At 38.1% G+C, this 18,083-nt stretch overlaps 1 protein-coding gene across 1 annotated transcript in view; it reads right to left on the reverse strand.

Annotated features, from left to right (window-relative positions):
- Nucleotides 1-18,083, reverse strand: part of C5 (complement C5) — a 104,083-nt gene that overhangs the window by 55,015 nt on the left and 30,985 nt on the right. Inside the window, exons 8-18 of the mRNA XM_019648268.1 lie at nt 17,208-17,322; nt 15,437-15,563; nt 12,672-12,787; nt 10,234-10,419; nt 8,768-8,971; nt 6,649-6,858; nt 6,375-6,524; nt 5,223-5,352; nt 4,213-4,275; nt 2,913-3,110; nt 1,026-1,113 (exon numbers count right to left, since the gene is read on the reverse strand). Of these exons, the coding sequence (XP_019503813.1) occupies nt 1,026-1,113; nt 2,913-3,110; nt 4,213-4,275; nt 5,223-5,352; nt 6,375-6,524; nt 6,649-6,858; nt 8,768-8,971; nt 10,234-10,419; nt 12,672-12,787; nt 15,437-15,563; nt 17,208-17,322 (1,587 nt within the window). The remainder of the gene's footprint in view (nt 1-1,025; nt 1,114-2,912; nt 3,111-4,212; nt 4,276-5,222; nt 5,353-6,374; nt 6,525-6,648; nt 6,859-8,767; nt 8,972-10,233; nt 10,420-12,671; nt 12,788-15,436; nt 15,564-17,207; nt 17,323-18,083) is intronic.

An 18,083-nucleotide genomic window follows, 5' to 3' on the forward strand; every position in this document is an offset into this window, starting at 1 on the left:
TACTGAGTATACAGCACTTACAAGATGTAGTCCTGCTCTCAAGCAGTTTACAGTCTAATGGAAAATACAGTTAAATAAATTGAATGCACTGTAATAACTGTACCAATAAACCATTAAAAAAAATTCAGAGGCAATGTACATTGATTCAACGCATTTATTTTAGTGCCTCTATAAGCCAGACTCTATACCAAGTCCTAGATACAAAACAATAATCTGAATTAAGTCCTTGACCTGGAGGTATTTACATTTTAATGTGGAAGATGGGCACGTAAATAGGCCATTGTAATAAATACTATGATACTGTGACACATGGAACAGGGTTAATTGGGGGGAGTAATTCATCCAGTCACTGGTAGGGTGGGGGACAGTGATGGGAGGCGTACAAGAGGAAGCACTGGCCAAGGGGCAATGTCAGCTGCAATTATAACACTGTGGAGGAAGAATTAGGGGGGCGGGCCAAGGATAAAAACCAGGAGACCTGTTAGAAGCCTGATGCAAGGCTTGGGACTCAGTGCCTTGACTGCTCCTGGGAAAAGTCAGTGCTTTTGGCCCCACAAGGAAGGGTGATGATGCCCAGGGGCTTGGCACTATTCGTCAGTTTTCAGTGGTTAGTACAGAGTAAGCATTCCATAAAAAATATATTGACTAAAGGACTGTAACAAAAATAAATAAGAATCTTTCTTCTTTACATTTATTTTATAGTACAGACATTTCAGGATGAAAATGGCTGCTTAATACAGTGTGCAGCATACAGTTGTGCTCAGTAAATTCTTACTAAAGTGAAATGTAATGAGATGGAATGGAATTCTTCTTCCACAAGAGTTAATTCTGCCCTGGAACCAATTACTAGAGCAAAACACACATTAAAATGAAAAAAAGTGACACAAAAAGCAAAACTTGGCCAAATGGTAGTATCATCTTAACTCTTAGATAAACTATTGGGAAATGGGTACTCTCCAGGTTTTTAGCCATAATATTTGCATTTTCTCACATTTTTTCAGAGGCACGTCAAAGAAGTAAAATACCTTCTGGAGACACGATGAACTTCCCATAACCAGCTTTCTGGAAAATAGCTCCTTATTTCTGGCTTGCTTTCTGGTAGGGCCTGTGTATCTAGGGAAAAAAGTATATTCAATTACGGAAGACCAACATAAATTCTACTTAGAGCCAAATTTTAAAATATGGACATTAATCTATAACAAGCATTTTCTGAAAGGTCAATGGATCATTGTATTTAGTAATTTCAAAATAGAACTATCAGGATTTCTCCACTAATTGCCTTGACTAAACAAAGCATAAAAATGTTTTCAATGATTTGTTTTTTAAATTGCTAAACGTTTAGTGTTCCTGAGATTACACACAATACTTACCAGTCTATAGAGTTATTTGCATTTTTATAATTGCAATAATTTGTGTTTATATTGTAAGAGGAGGTTTACGTGATTCTCTGCCTTAGCTCAGAAATTTATTTGTATTTCCTTTAAAAAAAATGACAGAACTTCTGCTCCTGTCCAAGGTGAAATAATTAGGTACTATGGTTATTCTTCTCTATTAAAAAAAAAAAAAGAACACCAGATATACCTATAAACCAGTTTTCAGACACTACAGCATAAGTGACCCAGGACTGTGATCCCTAAGAGAAGGGAGAAGGTTAGGTCAACCTTAAAGCCATTCAGGTTGAGGCGGGCGGTTAGCTCACGTGGTGAGAACACAGGCTTGTAACACCAAGGTTGCTGGTTCGATTCCCACATGGGCCAAGGAGCTGAGCCCTCCACAACTAGACTGAAGACAACTACTTGACTGGGAGCTGATGGGTCCTGGAAAAACACCCTCCACAACTAAATAGATTGAAACAATTACTTAAGTTGGAGCTGATGGGTCCTGGAAAAACACACTGTTACCCAATAAAATTTCTTTAAAAAAAAAATAGCTGTTCAGGTTTATTCTCTGAAAAAAACTTCCAGGCAGCCGGGCGAGGGGAAGAGCCCATGCAGACCCTTGTGAAGTTGCAGCAAGTGTGGGGAGGCCAAGCTGCCTAAAATGAGGAGCAGAGTGCCAGAGACTGAGCTCCATGTAGCTGAAGCCAAACCAGACGATTAGAGTTGAAAAATTGGACACTGAAAAATACGTATATATGTACTAGATTGTTCATGAAAATGCTACTTGGAATAAGTAAAACAACCTAAATATATCTAATAACATGGTTTTGATAACTAGCCATGAAAATTTATGTTTGCAGAAACATATCCATTCCCATTCAGATTGACAATGTTTGAGACACACTATTAAGCAAAACAGTCAGATTATAAAACAAGAGCTGTCATTCTGCTTTTGTCTGTTTTGTTTTGACTATATATAAATGAAACAAAAGCCCTAAAAGTTCTGAAAACATATTAATGAGAGTTCAGTAAACTCTGAAAATATATATTGTGCTTGAAACTGAAATAAGATTTCAACTTTTGTACAAATACACTTAACCTTAGGCTAGATTTAGAAATCGTTTGCTATATTTGGTCAGCATAGGTATAAGCAGAATTTTTAATGGTTGTAATATCACAGAACCATAGATTTTTAGAATTTAAAGGCATATTGGAAATGATCAGGCCCAAGCTTCTTGCTTTGAAAACGAGCAGTCTGAGGCTCCAGGAGGATAAACAATTATCCAAGTTTACAGAATGATTCAGCTTTAAACTTGCCGTGGGTCTTGACTATGAACACAGATACTCTGATCTGTATTACATATACCTCTTTTGAGTCCCAAAAATGAAAACAGATTTTTTTCTTATGGGCATTTACAAGTTATCTTTTCTATTTTCAATTTTAAATAGCGCATAAAAGCTACCTTTCTTAGCATAAAATTACACAAAATTCCCCATATTGGGGAGAATTCTGATAGAAAATGTCAAACTTACGCAGCCTTCCCAATTGCATATGTTTATGAGACTCTTCAGCACGGAACTGGTTTGCGATGGCACAACATTCCTTGAACGCTGCGACACATTTTGGGCCTACTGTAATCCGGGCAGCTCGCTTTTCACAGCTTTCATCATCATTACGATGGGCTCCATCAAAACAACATTTCTTCACTACTGAATGTTTGTATTTAGCAACTGAAATGGTAATAATATAAGTGCCCTTGATTATGCAGAGTCATAACACCTCAGGCTTAGAGGGGATTTCAAGGGATACTTTATTTCTACTGCACCATGACTCCCCCACCCCACAACAGCCATGGCTAGTTTGGCTGACCAACCTCCCTTTGGAACTACTCTAGGGATGGGGAGAATGTGGCCTCACAAAGTAGTCCATTCTGATTCACACTAAATGGTTAAAGGGCTTCCTGCAACTAAGCTAAGGACTAACTCTTGAAACTGGCACCTGGAGGTCAGCACCCTTTGACTAAAATAAGTTAACTATCAGATAAGCCCTCAGTGTCTGAAGATAGCTATCATCACTATCAAATATTTCCTTCCTCAAGTTAAATATCCTATTTTTTTCAAATATTTTTTATGTGATATGATTTGTGGACCTTCACTAATGGCATCACTCTTCATTGTAAGTTTTCAAATTAATGTGCCCCCCCTTTTTCATATCCTTAGAACTTAAAATGAAAGCTAGAATTAAAATAACTCATATACAAATGGAAGGAATTGTTATATTATTGTAAGCGTGATTAGCAGTTGAACTGAGGTCACTGACTCCCAGTCCAGTTCAATGTTCTTTGTATTATAATATTGCCAATTATCATATTTCCATTTAAATAACAGCTTTAAAATAATTTCTATTAGACTTATTTCCAAAGAGTAATCCAGAATACTAGTAACTGTATATGAAATAGAATAGATTTCCAGGTATCCCCCAAAGTTTATCAAATCATGGATTTTTTTTCCAGAATAAAATGGAAGAATATGATTTTAATTGCTAGATAAAGGTTGTAGAAAGGAAATATTCATGACAAATATAAATTAATCTTTTGGGTTTCACAGATAGAAATAATAAAGACTTATTTTCCTCAGATTAAAGTTATGGCAAATGAACTATTGGATTTTTGTGGATTAATCGTTCTGAGAGAGGTGAACTAGATGTCTGTACATATCTTTCTTTTTGCCCATTCTATTCGAATTAGGGGAAATTAGATAATGTTTAATTTTCTCCAGCTTTTGAATGATATGACCCTAACCTTTTTACAATCGCATGAAACTTTTAGTGTACCTTGTTCTTCTATTTTCTTTTGCAGCATTCTTCTTGGCCTTAGAATTTCTTTACAAGGTGCGTCTGTTAAAAAAAAAAGATAAATACAAAGAAGAAGAAAGAAAAAAGGAGATAAAATCTCAAAAAAAGAGAGCCTACTTTCAACTAGGCTTTGCATATTACATATCCTATGTGACTTGTTTTATCTTAGAAGAGCTCACGATCTAGTGTCACATAGTTTGACTTGTTTGATCTGAGTTTGGTTTTGAATCCTGCAACCTTTTTGATCCACTGATTACAGTTACAGAGAAATAGCTAAGTATTTAGAACCAGCAAAGTTGTTGTTGGGTATGCTGTCTTGATTATTTGTTTTTTGTGCTATATTATTACACGTAATAGTATCAAGTATACTTATGAACAATTTTTAAACCACAGACAGAAGATGATTAAGATGTGGTCCTTGCCCTTAGAGAGCTCACAGTGCAGTGGCTGAGACAAAATGTATAATGAAGTATAAGAATGTGCAATGATGCATTGCTGTTATATTACTTATAAATGGAGCTAGTCCCTACAATATTCTCCCTATTACAGGAGGAGGGAATGATCAATTCTATCTGGGGAAGAGCCACATGGAGGAGATAATTCTTATACTCGCTTCTCCAGGATAATAAAAGGGAAAGCAGTTCTGATGTGGAAAGGCCCAAAGGTGTAAAATAGCACTGGGCCACCCAAGAACCACACTTAGCTCTGTATAGCTTAAACAAAGGATAAGGTAGAGCAGGATGAGAAATAGTTGAAGTGAGTTGGACAGAAGATCATGGGAGGCTTTGAGTACTACACCAAAGGATATGTACTTTATCCTAAAGGTTAATGAAACATATTACGCAGGGGAGTTACATAGTCATGTCATTCTAAGATCGATGTAGAGAATATTCTGGAGGACAAACAAAAATGACGCCTGGGAGGCAAATGATTGATGTAAATTTTAGTAATCAATTTGAAGAATAAATAAAAAATGCCGAGCATTTTACCATTTTCTTGGGTATCATCTGCATTTGCGTTGGTGAGAAAGGTGAGTCCAGCCAGGTGGAATACATCTGCGTTATTGTGGCCCCCGCCTGCCCCACAGCCCAGGTCACTCTTCTCCAAAGTTTGAAACACCTGTCCAGAAAGGCAAAACGTTGAACCAATCAGGAATCTAAATCTTTCCTCTGAAGAACTAAAGATACGAGTTGTTTCATGATTATCATAAATCTATAAAATACACAGGCTGCTCATTTATCCAATGGCCAAAGTCCAAATTTCCGAATTTTATTCCTTTAGTTTGTCCTTTTGTATTTACAAATATATGACTATTCAAAATTAAATTAAGAACTAGTCTTAAACTTTGGTGAGGAGATTCTTAGAAACAGACCTGTGGTGTTTTGTACTTAGAATGCATGCTACAATCAATATAACATTCCGCCCCCCCCACCCCCCACCCCCCAAAAAAGGTGAATACATGAATAAGTGAATTAGCAAATTAACTTTTAAGTAGCTTAAAGCAAAAACAATCTAGTGTTTGGGCGAAGAGGGCTCTAGGATCTAAGTGAGAACCCGTTTGGGGTCTTATTCCAGTTTTAATTTTGACCCCAAATGTCTTTTCGTTTCTGAATGTTTTTAGCTTTACAGTTTCTCAGTGCTTTCTTCCTTGGTCAAAGAAATTGAAGCCTAGAAAATAGTAGCAGAGCACAGGGGAGGTAAATGGAAACTAGGGGAATTTGAATTGCCGCAAATGTGAATGAGAGTGAAAAAACCAAACCAACCCCTAGAGGTCGCCTCTCTAGGCTCTTGTGCTGCTACTAGAAAGCCTCCCTCCACCTCCCAGATCCCCAAACCCTCCCAATTGATGGCGCTTTTGCTCCATGACTATAATTGCTATCATGACGGTGGGGTTTTTTTTTGGGTTTTTTTTTTAAGCGCTTAACTCTACACTAGGAAGAACAAGAAAGGATGGACTTGTGCTTTGGGGACTAACATGAGGATGGCTTACCTTCCTAAGAATCACTGTTCGAGTATCAATTTATATTATAGAAAATCAGGCCTAGTCTTCTGTTAGTTCTTCCCCCACAACCTCCCCTGGGGGCCACACTTTGGGAAGCGCTACCCCACGCACCGGTAACCAAGGCCACACACTACTTAACTCTTTCCAGAGGCTTCTTGGCTTTCCTTTGGACTCTATATACAGCACTGTCCACTGCTGCTAAAGCCACCCAGGAATCTGACTCAGTTGCCATATTAAGAGCTACATTCTTGCCTGGAGAATATGTATCTGTACTTGGAAACAGAGAAACCTAAAAGGTCATTTGAAAAAGAAAAGAAAAGGTCATTTGTAGGAGGCAAAATTTCATGGGTTGCCGTGTTTACAGGCTCCTTTACTCAGAAGACAATTCGATTGTGACATAATTTGTGGCTTACCTGGACCTGGTTGCCACATTTCTCTTCAATATTTAACCAGACTGAGTCAGACACTAATTCTGCCGTCTGCTCTCCCGTGACGATGTAATAGACAAGGAGACGGGCTGAAGGAACCATGTTCTGTGTCACTGGAAGGTTTATACTTTGATAAGAGGAATCTGGAAGTTTCTCCCTTGTGCCAAAGTGAACAATTTTGCCTTTGGATAAAATCTAAAAATAGAGTTACAGCAACAATAACTACAAAAACAAAACCTTTGCTTCAGGATGAAGCTTGGAGCTGGAGTAGAAATGTTAAAGAAAAAGAAAGTTAACATGTATGAGCCTACTATGTTCCAGGAACGTTTACATTTACTTTAACTCCTTTAATTCTCATAATAACCAGTAGGATAGGAATATTATTTCCATGGTGCAGTGAAGGGACTGAGGCTCAGGAATTAACAAAATGTCATACTGATTTTAGTTCAAAATCATATAACTAGGAAAACAGAGAGCTAAAATTTGACCCCAAATCTGTTTAAAGTCATCATACTGTCATTAAAATCTCCTTCGTTTTACTGATTAAAAAAAAAATAGATGAGTGAGTGGAGTACATCTTACTTGGGAATTAAGTTTTAAAACCAGAGATCAGGTTCTAAACTGGAGGAACATGTTTTTTTTTTTTTGTTTTTTTTTTTTTTTTTTTTTAGCTGAGCCATCCCGCCACCTGTTGGCAGCTCACGGCTGCTCAGCTCGGGCTGACTCGAACCGCTGTTGCTCAGAGCTCAAACTCTTGAGCGAGCTCCTAACCAACTGAGCCACTCAGCCGGCCCTAGGAACATGTTTTTTTAAAAAATTACAAATTAGATGAAGCCAAAGTGTCCTCAAAGATCCCTTAAGTTGTCAGCAGGACTGCATACAGTATGTAGCAGGTTTGGGTACACAGTCCCTAAATAGGTCTCCTAAATCTTTATTATTCAATATGATCTATGGCCTTCATTTGTTTTTTAATTTCTTCCCCACAAATGTTGAAAAAAGCCATCACCACCTGTTTGGCCTGTCCATTGGAATAATTCATTCCATTTCTTTAGCAATTGTCAGGAAGCCCTTAACATTTTTCGCATATTCTTCCCTAGGTTTCACCAACAGCCTTGGTTGACCACCTCTGTTTAGTATACGTGATGTAATAAGGGATGTTGCTGAACTGCAGAATTGGAGCAGGTAGGGTATGATTCCACTTTAAAGAACAGGGTTTGCATCCCCTTTTTATGCCAGTGAAATGCACATATTTTAAATAGGCCGAGGCATGAAATCTTTAGCCATGATATAGAGCAGAGGTAATGTGAGAATTTAATCAGGCTCTCTCTGTGGGAGAGTCAGCTCTCTTTGGTGAAAGGAGATCAGACAAGGAGACAGAGGTTCCCAGTTCAAATAAAAATCTTCCTCTTCCGAGCTGAGTGACCATGGCAAGTTTTCAAACCTCTCTGTATCTCAGTTTCCTCATGTGTAAAACGGTCATGAAAATCAAGCCCCGTCTCAGTGGTTTTTGGAAAAACTGGTTATCAAATTAGATGATGCTGGGTCGGCCGAGTGGCGCATTGATTAAGTGCTGGCTTGGGACGCCAGAGGGCCCCGGTTCGGATCCCACATATAAGGGCCAGTGACACTGCCTTCTACAGCTAAGATGCTGAACAACAGCTCAACCTAGAGCTGGGCTGCCATGAGTTGCAGGCGACAGCGTAGGCTGCAGCCCCTGCTGCAGTGGGTTGCCATGGGCTACCGTGTGTAGCCAGCAGCCAGCGTGAGCGGCCAGCAGCCTCAGTGAGCGGCTGTCCAGAAGCCAGCGACTGATGTGCCTCGCCCGGGAAGAGCGCAATGATGGTGCCAACTTGGGCCAGTGAAGCAACGTCCTCCACAACTAGACTGAAGAACAAAAGGACAGCATCTTGTCTGTTCCCCTTCCCCCAATTCCCCAGCACTGTTCCCATTCCCCCCAATTCCCCAATAAAAATCTTTTAAAAAAAATTAGATGTTGCTGTGTAAAAGCAAATGTAAGGGATCATTCTAATGCTTCTCTATAAGCAAAGGAAAATGTTCCAGATAGGGGAATAGACAGAGGTCAACCTATCATTATTGTACTTACCAAGTAATTGTAATGAGTTATTTTGTTAATATATGGACTTTTGGGGGTAACAATAATATTCAGATGTTCTCCTACAAGCAAAGGTTTATAAGTTCCAATCCAGTCGATATAAAGGTAACTTTGGCTGAGAGATGAATATGCTGTTGCTCTGTAATCTTTGCTGGCCTGATTTTCTTCTAGAAGATCTGGGTCATTGGTCCTGACCTAAAAGGAAAATTTCAGAGAAGACGTGGGGACTGTGATGAAATGTTTTTTGGTAAACATACCTTTTATATTTCGTGTTTTACTTTCTAAATTTCACACCACCAAATGCTGAAGAAAAAAAACCCCTCTATTACTCCAATGCTTGTACTGCTGTGGCATTAAGTAACTTTACAAAGACTATAATTAGGACAATAATTAGGATAACATGGGATTATGGGTTGTGGGAGGAAAGTCTGGTGAAGTGAAGAGAGAAAAGATGCTCTTGGAATAAATATTGGTGGCTTTCCTGAAATGTAATGGCAAGCTGGGGACTCCTCTTCCTATGGGTTGGGATGGCAGGAATTGGGGGTACTGGTGGGGAGGTTTTGAGGACTGGGGGACCTGAGTGGGGAATGACTTCACAGAGATTCTCTGGCCCAGTTTCATTGTGAAGGCATGGCACAGAGGAGTGCTTATAAACATGGGGTTGGGCAGAAATGGTATCTTGGCAGTGATATCCACCGTTGACCTCAGAGGGCTTAGTAGCTCGTGCTCTGGAATGAGATATGCATTGGTTTACATCCCAGCGCTGCCATTTATGAATGGATAAGTTATTCAAGCACAAGAGAAGTTTGAAGCCTCTGTTTCCTCAGCTGCAAAATGGCAAAGATAATATTCTCTAATTCATCGAGCTGATCAAGTGGGTATTAAATGTGACCTACGTAAAGCTCTTAGTACAATGCTCAGCACTTTTTAAGTGATCCGTAGATGATAGGGAACGTATGCACGGTGCGGTCATCAACATGCATTATTAACTTACTTGTTTTTTTACTTGGGATTGAGAACTTAAACATTATTTGCTGGGAGAGAGACTATTAAGTCCGCATGGTTCATGCAGCTAGAAAAAGAAAAGGGGAGACTTCCACACTTAGCCCTTTTGTGGTCCTGAAAAGAGATGAACATTTGTGGTAGGGGGGAAAAATTTTCTACCACTGACTTCCACTACTATGCCTATTCTGAAGCCTCTAGATTCTAATACAGTCTTACTGATGTAAGAGAAAAGAATTCCCCAATTTAAAAAGTGATAGACTTATCTTCCTCAAGGACCATTCAGTGGATTAGCAGATTGCCTCTAGTCTCTAGTGCTTTTTTTTTTAATGCAAAATTGTGGAAATGTTCACTGGACTCATGTATAAAACCTGCCACATCTGTTCTGTGTGCTAGCCAAAACATACAGTCAAAAGTACACAGTGTGCTAGAAAATTTAACAGAATTCAGCTCACGGTAAACTCCAGCGCTGTCACTCCAGATGGGAGATTAACCACAAACGAAGCTACCCCATCAGATGAACCTGTTACACTTTTCATGGACTCCAAGTCAGCCGTCTCTTGGTTTTCATCGATTGTTTGTGCACTCAGGGTCACCGGAACCCCGCCTATCACTTCATCAAATGAATCCTTCACCTGCACCTGTTTTGTCAGAACAGTCCAAATTCAGTTTAATAGTTCAGCACTTGTTTTAAAGCATAACAATTTCTAAATACTTTTTCATCCTCCCCATCAAAGTATAAATTATTCATGTTTAATTCAGCAAAGAGGAGTATGCTCTCAGCTCATAAAAAGGTTTAATACTGTTTAGTTAAATCATTTTTTAATAGATTCTCATGTATATCAAGCAGACTCAACATTAATATTATTCTATTAAATGCGGCAAGTAGATGTGATAAGGCCTTCTTCTATCTAACTTCTGTGTTTCTTCAGTTGGTTTAGGACTGAATGGAGGAGAACATGAGACAGTCGCTTCTGGGACTGATTCTCTTGGATATGAGAAACAATAAATGCATCTTTTTTTCTCTTAGCCTCTACCTCTCACCACCATGCACATGGTCATATATAATTTTCACAAAGGTATATTTTATATTGTTTTATTTTTATATGTGATATGAAATATATAAAAGATATTTTAAATTTATATAAATATTATATTCAATATAATAGTATTATATCTTATGACATTTTATATATTACTATATATTATCTGTAATATATTATCATATGTATGGATGCTGCAATCATTAATGTGCATTATTAACTTACTCATTTTTTACTTGGGATTGAGAACTTAAGCATTATTTGTTGGGAGAGAAGATTATTAAGTGAGCTCTAAGGTAGAGTGGTTCATGCAGCTAGAAAAAAAGGGAGGCTTCCACATTCAACCCTTTTGTGGCCCTGAAGAGAGATAAAATTGGGGGTAAGGGAGAAGGAGATTCCTACTGATAATTATTATGTACTAATAATTATTATATAATACATATTATTATATATTATATATATGTAAGAAGCTACAAGCATGTCTAAAGCTTGGTAAATCTTTTACTCTTAAAAGCCAGTGACCCACAGCAAGTAATAAGTAAAACATTTTAATTAAACTAAAGTTGATTTTTTTAAAGCAGCACAATTTCAAAGAACAAAAAAAAATTCTGGGGCTGGCCGAGCGGTGTGTTGGTTAAGAACTGGCTTGGGACACCAGAGGGCCCCAATTCGGATCCCACATATGAGGGCCAGTGACACTGCCCTCTACAGCTAAGATGGTGAACAACAGCTCAACCTGGAGCTGGGCTGCCATGAGTCGCTGGTGACGGTGTAGGCTGCAGCCCCTGCTGCAGTGGGTTGCCATGGGCTACCGTGTGTAGCCAGTCGCCAGCATGAATGGCCAGCAGCCGCCATAAGCGGCCGTCCAGAAGCCGGCGACTGATGTGCCTTGCCCGGGAAGAGCGCAATGATGGTGCCAACTTGGGCCAGTGAAGCAACGTCCTCCACAACTAGACCGAAGAACAAAATGACAGCAATTTGTCTGTTCCCCTTCCCCCCAATTCCCCAGTAAAAATCTTTAAAAAAAAAAAATTCTGCTCTAGCTTTCTAAATTAAGGACAGGGAACAAAATTTTCCACATATAATGTATTATATAATATAGTGATATAATATATTATATATGTTATATAATAGCATATATAAAATATATTATATAAAATAACATATAATATATTATATATAATAAAATATATAACCCTAAATTTAATAAAATATAATTAAAAAGTCAAATGATTGTTTTAACTCCATACTATCAGCTTTCAAAAAAGGAAAAGTAGAGGAAGGAGAGAAAATGTGAAATGGGAATGAGGAAGCAAAAAAGACAGAGAAAAGAGTCAGGAATAGAAAGTGTCAAGATGGAAAGGAAGGAGAACAATACAGAGAGACAAAGCCTGACAAAGTTATGCACAAAGAGAATGAAGAGTGAGAAGCACAGAGACGCAAACTCAGAGACACACAGGATGTAAAATATGGTGAGAGAAAGGGGTTTATTTTCAAGGAATGATATCTCCATCTTAAGGCTTTTTAGAAACGTGCCACCAAATAATTTTAAATGTTAGTATTTTTTGAACTGTAGACTTATGGGGTTTTATTTACATATATCTAATACAGCGCACATTTAGGGAATGGCTAACACAGGCTTTTACTAAATATTGGCAGTTGCTCTAAGCCTGAAACTGGTCTGCAGTTTCCCACTCTTGTCTGCATCCACAGGAAAGGCAGCTTTTACTAATGAGTTCCCTCCATGATTTGCCTCTCTAGCACTCTTCCCTTGTTTGCCACCCTCCATGTCATCTGTAAACAGAAAAAGACAATCATATTCAGCATTTCCCCCACCCCTCTTCATCTACCTTGACAGAATATGGAATTCCAGGCTTCAAGAAAAGAGGAGTAGCAACCAAATTCAGTTTGTAGGGAGAGAGGAGGTATTTGATGCCAGGAACTTCTGCGTCTTCAGAAAATCCACCTAAAGAAATGACAAGGATCATAGTGACCTTTTTAAGGAGGACACTGATGTCTATGGGAATCTATTTTATCTGGATACGTCTCCACAGACTTATTCCTTCACTCACTCTGTTCCTGCACTTATTCACTTACCAAGAGTACGTAGGACGTGGGTCTTGGTTCAGAGGGGCAGTGCAGAGAAGAGTTTAAACCACTGGAGTTTCCAAAGCCTATGTACAAGGCTTGTACGTAGAGATGCCCCACGTAGAATTAGAGCTCTAGGTCTAGACTGAGCAAGAATGTGACGAAGGGACACCACTTTTCATCGGTGGTCTGAGTTTCAGTTGAGTGCATACCAAGGATTAAGGAGAGAAAGAAAAGGTGGGCCAAAGCTTGAGCCTTACAGGGGGCTCACCATTAGAGGGCAGGAATATGGAGAGAAATGGAGGGAAAGACAGAAAAGAGTGCTTGAGGTAGAGAGAACCCTAAGGGTCCACTGGCAAGAGCCTAATAGCGTTACCCTCCAGCTAAAACTTAATCTAAACTATTAAGAATAATATACAAAGCTCTCGGGTCCCCAAACTCCTTCCCAATATTACATCCCTAATACCCCCTATATTTCAGCTAACTGGATAGTCCACTCTTCTCAAAGATCAAGCTTTACTTCCCACCCTTGGTGTATCCCCTCTATGGAGGGTGCTCCACTTCATCCTGCCTACCGTTCCTGCCTCAAAACGCTACTTATCCTGCAAGACTGATAATCTTCAGGACAACTTTCTTGGTTGCTCAACTATCACCTAGGAGCTCACCTTCCTCTGAAGGTCAATAACATTAATTACTTTGCTTAAAGCACACATGGAATTCCTTCTTGTAACAGAATTCTTTGTTTACCTGTGTTACAGCTAATGCTAGTTTGTAAGCCACTTGAGTGTTAGGGTTATACATTATTTATATTTGGAAGCCTGCATATTTAGAAACACTTTTGAATATCTCATAAGTATTGATTAAACTGAATTTATTTAAAATAGATTGAGGAAAAAATAAAAGTAGGAAACATTAAAATAATGTCTAAAACAACAAACCAGGGCAAGCAATATAAAGTCATTGTCATCCTCAAACATCTATTGAGCATCTGATATACACAAAGTGGTCAATAATTGAATAATTATCTCCATTCTTCATTCTGCTACCCTAGAGGGACAAATTTAAAGAGGTGGAAGGGGCCTTAGGGATCATCTGGTTTAACTTTAATTTTACAGAAAAAAAAATGGGACTCAGTGTGATTCAATTATTTGCTCAAGGTTAGTTGAGGGTTCAATATAAACCTGAAAACATAAAGAACATTAGTAATCAAGAAATACCAGAAGTAAGACAATTTGATCCAACTTGGAATAATAATTAGTAACTATTAAAAACCACTGAGTGGGGCTGAGAGCACTGCATGATGTTAAGGATGCTAAGAAAGTAGTAGGTAGACCCCAAAAGGAGGAGAAGGAGGGCGAGGGGGAAAAGGAAGAAAAGGAGGCAGAGGGCTAACATTTACCATATTTTGCCATGTATAATGCCCATGTTTTTGGCCCAAACTTTCAGGGGAAAAAAATCTTTCATTCTAATTTTTTAATTCAAATTTTTATTTGTTTACATTTAGGTACTTGTTTTTTTGTATTATAAAGGAATTTTACCATTTATTTTTAAACATTTTATGGTACAAGAAATTTTATGTAACAAATAATTACAAAACACAAGAACAGATACAAGGTACAAGAAATTTTATGTACCGGTAACAAATTTACGATATTTACGCATCACAGAAGGCCAAGAACTCTTCGTCGTTGCAAGTTCGTAGTAAGTTCAACAAAACCGATTATCATATTCCAGGGTATTATTTTGCATACGGATATCGTTATTGATTTCTAGAGTTACACTTTTAACTCATAAGCATAAATTAAATAATTAAAAGTATTTATATAGATATGGAATTAGTACTACCCATGTGTAATGCGCATCCTTATTTTTCCCTCACAAATTTGGGCATAAAAGTACACATTATACATGGCAAAATACGGTATATGATCCTCACTGTAAGACAGGTATTGTTTTGCATACTTTGCATGGATTGACTCTTTGCTCCTCACCACAACCCTATGAAGTTACTATTATTATAGATACTATTATTATACCCATTTTAGAAACATTATTGCCTCCAATTTTAGATAGAATTCCTGAATATTACAGCTGAAAAAGGCTTTTGGAGGCATTTGGTTCAACGTCATCATTGCACAGATAAGGAGACTAAAACAATGATGATAATAATAATAACTTTCTTTTGCGTAGTAATTTATTAAACATTTTTACAGATATAATTTCATTTTGATGACTTTGTTTCTCACCAGGTGAGAACATTAAGGTGCCAAATGTTCAGCCAGATAGTCTGCAGAATCACTCAGAATATCAACTGAGCAGGTGTTTCCCCATTTTTGCAGTTGAGGCAATGGAGACCCAACAACTAGTGAGTGGCAGAGTTATACTCTAATCCCAGTTTTTAATGACATAAAAAGTAAAATTTAACTATGAAAAAAAAATATGAAAGAACTGTAGGAATGATTTATACCTTTAATATATTGTCTAAATACTTCCCAAGATGAAATAAACAGAAAGAAAAGAAACTTACCTGTAGACTCTATGACTGTTACACCAATATAAAGGTACTTGTTGTTTAGCTCTTCTAGACTGCCATAGGACAATTCTTTAATTGCCGTTTCAGAATTCAATGTGACTTGAGCAACTCCATTTATCAACTTTTTAAAGGGCAGAAATGAAAGAGTTATTTCAGAGAAAAACTTGCAAAGAAAAATTAACAAAATCTGCTTTTATTAGTTTCTCAATAGAAGGCAAATGTCAGAGGAATGGTTTATCATCACCAGTAAAGTGAATGACTGGACCCACAATTAAGCTCAGAATGTTATTTTCTAATCTATTTTATAGAATTACAGACATGGAAGAGTCCTAAACATCATTTGATTCAATAGGTATTTTTTGTACTCGCTGACAAAGATGACTTTTTCCAATTCCCGAGTTATCATCCATCTTCCTAGACCTCTCAGCTTACTTTTGCTCTTAACTAAGAGTTTGTTGGGTTCGATGATATTTAATTTGTGCTTTGCTGCTTATATATGGAAACACTAATTTAAAAACATACAATGAGTAAAGGGATACAGAGTTAAGTCATTGTACGTCATTTAATTGTTAAGCTCAACAGTAAAATAGATTTTGCCTTATTTTTTTCTTCTAAAATTGAATGACTTGAAACCAGGGATTTTTGTCTTAGTTAGCTTTCAATCTCAGTGTCTAGCATAGAATCTTGCAATAAAAAGAGGCATCTTGAATAAATAAAACTGTCTTTTGAAAAAGCAAAGGCTAAACAACTGATGATGCAAACTACATGAACATGCAATAGTGAGTAGAATGCCATGAGCCCTTATTACCTGTGGTATAACGTGAAAGACACTGAACAAGGGGGAAGGGGGCCAGGGCTCTAATCTGAGCTCCAGCAACACTAGCCCTTAACCATGGACAAGTAACTTCCCAATGAATTCATTCACTCACAAATATTTATAGAGTAGTACCTACTATTTGCCAGGAACCATGCTGGCTCTCTCTGAGCATATAATGAAAACGATTCAGACCCACAAAGAGTTTAGTGTAGAAAATGATAGCAAAGTAAATAAACCATTACGATAAAGAAGGGTTTCTCAACCTCAGCACCATGGACATTTTGGACAGGATAATTCTGTGTTATGGAGCACTGCTCTGTGCGTTGGAAGAGTTTAGCAGCCTCCCTGGCTATCTCCACTAAGGGCCAGTAGCAAGCACCCTCTTCCCCAGTTATGCCAACCATAAATGTCTCTTGGACACTGCCAAATGTCCACTGGGGGGGGGGGAGGGGGTAAAAATAGTCGCTGGTTGAGAAGCACTACCATAAAGTGTCAAAAGTACTCCACTAAGAGAGGCTCAAGGCCTAAGGGAGTCCCTGTCAGGGGTAGGTAACCTAGTTGAGAGGAGTCAGGGAGACTTCCCAGAGAAAGTGTGTCAATGCTGAGACTTAAAGGATGAGAAAGAATTAGCCAGGCATAGAAGAGGCAGGCGGGAACAAAGGGAAGAGCATCCCCAAGCAGAAGGAGGGCCACTGCAAAGACCTGGAGTGACTAATGCAAAGTAGAAGAGAGGAGGAAATGGCACCAGACAGGCTGGTGAGGGGGACAGGTGCCAAGGGCAGTGGTCTTTATTCTAAGGACAATGAGAAGCCAGTGGGGGAATTTTCAGCTTCCATTTCCACACTTATATAAAATGAGGGATCATGCTAGATGATTTTGAAGTAACCTTCCAACTCTAGCATTCATGATGTCCCTTTAGGTATGAGTGAACATGTCTCCACATCTTACCATTGTGGTTTGCATTGCTTTTAGCATCATTTCCTTATGATCATCGTGTAAGTCTTCTTTTATGCCAAAGGAAATAAAAACTTCAGCCTCAGGGACAACTTTACCATAAAAATACCTGTCAAACAATAATGCCACAAAATTGTTTTGCTAACAAGGTTACAATAATACAATTCAGATAAGATGTAACAATTTGAAATTACATAAAGCACTTGACACACTTTAAAGTGTCTTCCTTCCCCTATTACATTTCATCCTCATAAAGCTACAATAATAAAGCCAAAGTATGGATTTTATTACTATGTGCTAGAATCTAGATGAAAAAACTGGTCTTGAGGGTCTCAAAAGACCCAGGTTGAGGGCCCTTTCCTACAGGACACGTCACTTCCTCGGAGTTTTTATGTCGGGGGGAGCTGCTCCCTGTGTTCTTTGATATCTTCAAAAGCAGCATGTCCAATCTTATTGTCATGTGAGATAAGTTCTGTTTTTTAAATTCTAGCTGCATATTTCCTTTGTAGTTCGGAATTAAAAAAATAAAGGAAACTTTCTGCATAGCAAATAATACTATAGCAAGAGCTAAGCTTCCTTATCCATAGTTTAAACAAAAAATCTCCATTAAAAGAAATTAATTTCTATAATTCTGTCAAGTGAGACTTTTATTGGTTTATACGAAGTGATAAACACTCTATTTTAGGAATAAATGCTAGCAAGAGAGGCAGTGTAGGGTAGTATTTGACGACTCTGGAACCACACAGGTTGTGCAACTTAGCTGTGCGATATTGGGCAAATTACTGAACATTTATGCACCTCTGTTTTTTCATTTATAATATGGGGATAGTAATAGAATCTACTTCACAGAGTTTTCATAAAGATTAAATA

Source organism: Hipposideros armiger, unplaced genomic scaffold (assembly GCF_001890085.2).
Source record: "Hipposideros armiger isolate ML-2016 unplaced genomic scaffold, ASM189008v1 scaffold_123, whole genome shotgun sequence".
Classification (NCBI taxonomy): Eukaryota; Metazoa; Chordata; class Mammalia; order Chiroptera; family Hipposideridae; genus Hipposideros; species Hipposideros armiger.